Raw genomic sequence first — 7,795 nt, 5'->3', positions numbered from 1 at the left:
TGAAGTCTGCCAGGGGCTTGTATTTAGATAATGATATTAATAGACAAATCAATCATGCATGCATACAGTTTCACCATATTTTTTGGTTTATCTCAATCTTTTGACAATTATGGGTCGATTTCGGACAAAATTTCCTATACAATTACAGGCATATCTGTTTATCAAACAGCTGTCTAATAATATGTTAATCCAGACTCAATTTAAAATTTAATTATGCTAGACAGCCATTTAAACAGTCGTTTGGTTTAATTGGTTGGACACAACCATGGTTCCAATGTTCTAAAGTTTGGAAAATTACTTTATATACTGTAAATATATAAAACCTGACCAGAAACTGCTGCCTGGTACATTTAAGTCTATAAGTTACGGGGTTACGGGCTTACGGCCATCATGACTTCACCAAATGCCAGGTTTTGTCTCGGCGACTATAGTCAGTGTTCTGTCGGTGTTTCACTGCCTCGTTCATATTTATTCAGGTATATAAAATATACAGATATTTAAGGTTGGAAAATTAACAAAAAAGGTCTGCTGATAATTTTGCATACCACCCATATATTAAAATTCTACTTAAATGCTAAACAGTCTGGATTAACATTTCACTATACATTTGTTAACACTACTAAATTGCACATGTCCATCATTAACTATTAATGCAAAAAGAGATAAAACTTGTAAAGAATAACTTTAAGAAATGAATTCAAGCATAACAATATAAATATTTATTATCAGCTAGTACACATACAAAAACTATATACCAGACTATGTATCATTGTCTTCAGTTTTGAAGTTGGTATTTTAAATTAAATTTTGCCAGAATATGTACCTTAGTTAATATGAGACTTCACAGAAGACATTCAATCCTTATGGGTGTACATTGTTCATCAAAGAAAAAGGAAAAAGGGAAGTCATCCTGATTAGTCACAAAATAGGCTGGTTATTTCCCAATATTTATAACAAGCAATGCATTCATATAAGCGAAATAACTCTTGGTGTCACCAGTGATTCAATGCTATCATTGGCAAAAGTTGCTCCAAAAGTAAAAACTAAATTTTGAAAAGCAACTTTTTTTAAAATCAATTTTTACTACTTCAGGTAGACAATAGATGTCAAAAACAATATAAATACATCTAAATGATAAATATAAATTGTAAGTATGTCATGAAAAAATCAAGCAGCAAGGTAAGAAATGTCATAAGAAGGTGATCTGTTCAACAGGGGTGTCATCGATGTCACAAAATATGTACTGTCACGGCGAGCTGAAAACATGGCTACAGCATATTGTTATGTACTAGACAATGTTTTCCAGAAAATAACTAAAAAAGGGACTTCGGGTTTGAAGCCAGGAGAAAATCTTTAAAAAAAACAACATATTTCAGACTACCGGTATCTGGTTGTACTTCGTTGTTATTAACTATCATAATTTTTTGAAACAGTTCATAGTAGCGAGATTCTTTCAAATATTATTTAACATTACAACTAAAAAGTAAAATTATTACAGGGGAAAATGTAACATCTTAAAGAAAAGGTAAATACATTGAAAACTAATTTTGAAAGTGTGAAAAGTCACAGTTTATTCACATATTATCTAGATGATATTTCACAGAATATTATATATATGAGATATATAGCAGTTATAATTATATAAAATTATTATTTATTTATAAGATTTCTTGTTCTTACTGTGTACATTTATCATTATCACTTGCTTACAAAAGATAAAAAAGCAATACAAAAGATGTAATATGTGTAGGTAAATGCAATATATTTGAGGATCATTTGTTGAAAAAATAAAATGTTCATATTGTATAGGGATTGTCTCCCTTTGGTTAACAAATTTACCAGCATCTAACCTCCCGACGGATATAACTTTTATCACAATCGGCAGGAGGAATAGAAGGATGGACATATGTTCCAAAATTTGTCATATTTTACTTGTATCTTTGAATTCTGAGGCAAATACTCTCTGAACCCTTTGCTTTTCTTGTTGCATGATGATGCAAGTTATGGCTAGTCTGGAAACTATTTTAGAATTATGTATTCTGGTTTTGATAACATTATAAGGATGCTTTGATAGATATAAAGTAAAGCTTGTATATTTGAATAATAAAAATAAACACACAAATGTTAGATCTGATAATGATATACTTCAATTAAAATTAGATTTCTTCATCCCAGAGTTGCTATCCATGTCAGTCTCAATTTAACTGGGCTCCTATTCTGGGGAGACACATATACCCTGTAATCCTCACACATGTATTTTCCTCCGACGAAGAATAACAGGGCCAGTTATATAAACTGAGGACTGCCAAACCATATACTTAAACAATAACAAAACAACACCAGTTCTGCACACAGAAGTGAAGCTAATATATCTAAGAATTAATCACAAACATATGTGGAGGACTTACAGAAACAGGAATTTTTTTTATAATCATTGATTCATTGAACCATACCATTTGGGTGAAGTATTCAGATGCATGAGACAAAATGTCTTTAAATTTGATTCAATTTATACACCAATTAGCTATATAATTATGTTGTGATAGTCAGAGTAAGACCATATGTAACTGTAAACCACCCTGTATACAACACAAATCTTCTACCCTGCGATGTTTCCCATAAATCTTGTATTGTATTGCACTTTTCATGAAAACAACATAATCAGAGAGGTAAGAATGTATACAGATACTGTAAACCTATCTTTTTATTCATTTAATACTTTCAAATTTTAGCACATTATCAAGTTTTAACTCCTTCAATTCTCATCTCACATAACAACATACAGTAATTGTAACTTAGTGTGATGTCTTCAGGACTAAAGAAGCTAAAATATAAGTTTTCAATTACCGTAGAAATATTGCTGTTTATAGAGCTTTAAAAGAAATTGAAGCAAAACTATTATAAGAAATATTCTGAGACAAATTATATTTGAGAAATACTTAGACATTTTACACACTATGTTAAGTTAAGATTTTTTTACAGAATTGAGACTGGACTAGTGACATGGTCATTTTTGAGCTGACCTTGAGTGAGACTGATAAATGTGAGCTTCCTCACGATAGGTAACTCAATATACCTAGCCTACAAATAACCTAACAATCTCACAACATTGTAATTCTAATTTTTGACATTTTATTGCGAAATTTTTTTACTGATCCTGGAAGACTAGACAAAATAAAAATCTTGTAAAATAAGGCAATGATGGAATAATATAAACTATTTATATACATACAATATATATAAGTTTATAATTTTTTCCTTCTTTCTTTTCAGAAACTGTGAGTAAGTGTACTTTTTAAACAATTCTGATGTTTTCTTTATTACATACATTATTTAAATCCATACATGTACATCTGTATACTGTAATGTTTAAATTATCTAAATACATCAGGTGCTTTTACCATAATATTACATTGTTTTACAAGTGTCTAATTTGTGATTTGTGCATATGAACTTCTAAATCTCACACCTGTAAGTGAAGACAGCACTCATACATACATGTTAACATTCACAGCTAGATACATAATATGAAAGTAAATTTGATTTTTAACAAATTTGAGAAATGTGTATCATGCTTAAAACATAAGATATAAAGTATTGCCACATATGGTTAAGATGTGTGTGTTTTTGTGTCATTTATAACAAAATACGAGTAAACAAACAACTAAATATATAACGGTAACCATATGAACGTAAAGATTATAAACCATGGCTACATTCCCTATGTAGTCGGTGGTGAAATGTTTTACAAATGTTTTACAAACTGTTCATGATAACAAGCCAAGCCTTCCTCAAGGAGATACACTAGATATTACATTTTTTTTTATCAAAGTTACCTCCCTTCAATTCATCACATTAAGAACTACTCAATATGTTAATGTGTTTATGCCATAACTAGCTATCTTAGGTAGCTAGATGTCACCTGCATATCTTTTACTGGGTACGGCTATCTTGAAATGATTTCCATAAAGGTTAAAAAGAAGAAAGTCCCCATTCCTCACATAAATATTTCACCAAACAGGGTGAAAAAAAAATCATTTTTGTAAACTCAATTTATTTTACAACAATGGCGAAACAAGTTATATCAACTTATATTAATCACTCTTGTTGGCGCGGATGGAAGCGGGCGAGGGGTCTTACTGTGGAAGGAAAGCGGAGACCCCGGGGAAAACCTAAGTGGTCGGGCAGGTGACATACCTTTTCACGTCCGATCAGGGATCGAACCCTGGCCGCCTATCATTTCTATAACTAAATATTTTCTGGCCCTCAATGCCAAGGCAGACAATACTTATCTTTACATTGTAAGGTAATAATGCTGCAGGTCAAATTAAAATTTGATAAATATCTCTTCAACTGTAAACAAAATTAAGTCAAAATTTATTCAGGTGTTCTTGACATGTGGTGACGGACTGATGACATCATGGCGCATCGTAAAATTGCCTAACAAATTAAATTTTTCTTAAGGCTGATGCCAAGCTATTAAACTGGACCATTTTATAATGCCATTTCATGTAGGGTCCATTGAAAATTGGACATGACATTCCTTGAAGTACATCACCTAACAATTTTGTTACACACGGACAACACTAAAGTAAGGATCTTGACTTTAAAGCTCAAATGACCACCAATCTTTGAAGTCTGCTAACTGGTTCTTCTGAAAATCACCTAAGCATCAAGGGGACCTGAGCCAGACAGTACAACAAATATAGAGGAAATCAATAAAACAGATACCGTGTAAATATTGAGTTATAGTTATTCCCAGGTCCCATCTATTACAAAACAACATTTTATTAATTTCTTCTGAATTTTTTAAATTATCATGCATAGAATTGATATTCATAACTTATGAAAAGAACTTTAGTGAAATGTGCCATAAAAAAATACATGTACATGAGCAGTCCACAACATTGATGATGAGTTCTATACATGTATGTAATGACAGCATATATTAGATATATATTATAATTGTCTAGCATTTAAATTCATAATCATATTTCCTTCAACATCAAATTAAGCACAAATTGATTAACTTTAAAGGCATTATAGATTTTCTCTGCTATTGGTTTTACCTTAATAATGGATGCAAAAATTATGTAAAAAAAAAAAAAAAAAAAAGCCATGGTTATATTACTTAACCTTGCTCATACATGATAATATCAAATTAACAAAAAGGTATGAAAAATTAAAATTCTTGCTTCCCAAAAATGACCTTAGAAACAAGAGGCACATGGGCCTTAATGATCATCTGATATCAAGAAATTGCAACAATTTACCCCAGTATACATTGTATTTCCAATAATACATTAAAATCCCATATAAACCACAAAAAGAGGAGACCTGTATCACTCACCTGCCATTTAACTTCTTTGAAATTCATTAATCAAAATTACTTTAAAAATTGGATTTTTTTTTTCAAGCAACTTCAATTTAAACTGATTTATGTCTTTCATTGGGATGTTAAGCCGAGTAATTCTTTGTTCCAATAAAAGTAATTCTTTGTTCCAATAAGAAAGTAGTTAAAGATAATTCATACCAGCATGTAACAGACCAAAATAGCATGACCCTGGCCATTTGGTGATTCAGAACTCATTAGAAATTTTAATACCTTTGACAATCTCATTTTAACAACATTGAATCCCCTTCACCAAAGGATCATTCAAGCCAAACTTAGTTAAAATACATTCACTGGTTATTAAGAAGAATGGAAAAAGTAAAATGTATGGACATTATAGCGGACAAAGAAGAAACACTGGCTTTAGGTTATCTTCCATTCGTCCAGACAGATGACCTGAAAAACTATACTTATTCACAAATAAATGTATACATCTATGCAACTGTTATATGCAAAGTAACATAATCAAGAGGCCCAATGGCCTGTATCGTTCACCTGTTCTACAGCTAATAAGAGTAGGCTTTTTTGGAAGACTTAATAGATAAGACATTTTTAAGTTGATTTGAGTCATTGATGTGAATCCCTTCTTTCAGGAACTTGGTAGCTCTTCTGGTAATAAAGAGTTGTTCAAAAATTTTTAAACACATTTGATCCCTTTGACATTGAAAGTAAAGTTACACATTTGATAAAATTTGATGGACCCTCCAGGGTCCCTTAAACTTGGTTATTGAGAAGTTGCTTAATAGATTTTATCAAATTTAACCCCTGTTACATTGAAAGTAGTTCAAGGTCATTTATTTAAACAAAATTGGAGGCCCTTCATTCCAGCATAATACTTGAGTTACTTTTGAGAAGACAGACACTGCACTTTGGCCTCAGCTCACTTGCCCTTTGGGCAGATGTGCTAAAAATATAATAATGAACACATCAAAAGAATACTGGTAATGAAGAAGGGAGATAACTCCCACAAAAGTAAGGAAAACGCAGCTACATTAACTCTCTCAAGCACTACATTGATTTTATAACTTCCATGCCTGGAATGGTCAATTATTTGCAATCCATACACAAACCTATAGCATCTATAACTTGTATACAAATGAAGTTGGTGATTGCAGACTATACATTTTGTAAAACAGTGATGTCTCCATGATGTCTAAGTAATGATAACTCCGAAGATTAAGTTATCATAAATTTCCTTCGTCCATCATTTTTCTTAAATTTATCACTATACTCTTCATGAATTCGTGGAATTTTCCTTCTGATGCGAAAATCACATCCATCAACTTCTCATCACAAAATGACTGGAATACATGATCTACACGACCTTTGGTCTTGTCTGTAGAATGTCGATCTATGAGAGTCTGTAGAAGTTGTCTACACTCTTCGATACTCGACTTGAGAAATCCTGCATCGTATGTAAACTCCACTTCATGAAAACTAATGACTGTCATTGCTAATGAATGAAACTTTTTCTTGAATGATTCGGCCATAGCCAACTCGTCGGCATTGAATTGGTCATTTCTGTATAATATTCCAACTTTTACAACGATCTTGATGATACATTTCATCATCTTCTCAGCATCCTTTTTGCTGGCATATTCCTTCATGATTTTGTAGGTGGCATCTAGCACCTTACCCGTGGTATCATCAATGAAGTGTTTTGCGATCGATTTGCTTGACATTTTCCCGAGGAGTTTTTTCTGAATCTTGAGACCCATCCCTCGGGAGTCAAAACCAGCTCCTGGCTCCGCCACTGAAATACACAAAAGAATTTATCATTAATCAATCAAACAAACAAATATTCCTTACTAAACAATACATTATATTCTATTTTGTCAGGTTCATGGTGATATCAAAAGAAAGATTGCACAATCAAAGAAGTTGGTGTCGAAATTGATACAATGCAGTGTAATATTAAGTATGCTACTACTTGACTTACTATCATTTTCCGGTTCAAACCTCTCATTCTTTCAATATACTTAACCTTTGAACTGAAGAAAAAGAGTGCTCAATGAATAAGGCTTGTTTTTAAAAAAAATTTGGAAGTCTTTCTTTTCATTATTTTTTCCCAAAATGCAAAGTATCAGAGGGTCTTTCAAATTAAGTTGGATATAGTATGTGCCATTGAAATCAGGTAACTAATGATGTGTTTGATGAACAAAACAATTCACAAGTTTTCTGTAACATACAATTTAGACCTTTGTTTGTTGCTTAGACATTCATCACCAAATGGACAGCCAAGGTCATTTTGAGGCAAGGTCTCCTGGTAGTTGTTGGTGACTACCTCACTGAATAACATACCGGAGGCCTGTCACATGCCACCCAGAGTAATTAGGGTAAAGTGTCTTCTGAGGTTACCTGACTGACACTCTGACTGACTTAGCTATCGAGGTCCTCCTCACC

At 32.2% G+C, this 7,795-nt stretch overlaps 1 protein-coding gene across 9 annotated transcripts in view; it reads right to left on the bottom strand.

Moving 5' to 3' along the window:
* The window catches only part of LOC117335034 (tumor necrosis factor alpha-induced protein 8-like), a 129,829-nt gene continuing 122,034 nt past the window's right edge, over positions 1–7,795 (bottom strand). For all 9 annotated transcript variants that reach the window (XM_033894936.1, XM_033894938.1, XM_033894939.1 and 6 more), the window contains one exon: positions 1–7,145. In XM_033894936.1, coding sequence (XP_033750827.1) covers positions 6,577–7,145 — 569 coding nt within the window. In that variant the 3' untranslated portion in view covers positions 1–6,576. The remainder of the gene's footprint in view (positions 7,146–7,795) is intronic.

This window comes from Pecten maximus, chromosome 9 (genome assembly GCF_902652985.1).
Source record: "Pecten maximus chromosome 9, xPecMax1.1, whole genome shotgun sequence".
In the NCBI taxonomy this organism is placed as follows: Eukaryota; Metazoa; Mollusca; class Bivalvia; order Pectinida; family Pectinidae; genus Pecten; species Pecten maximus.
The sequence above is the reverse complement of the archived record's forward strand: the minus strand, read 5'-3'. Positions and strand labels throughout refer to the sequence as shown.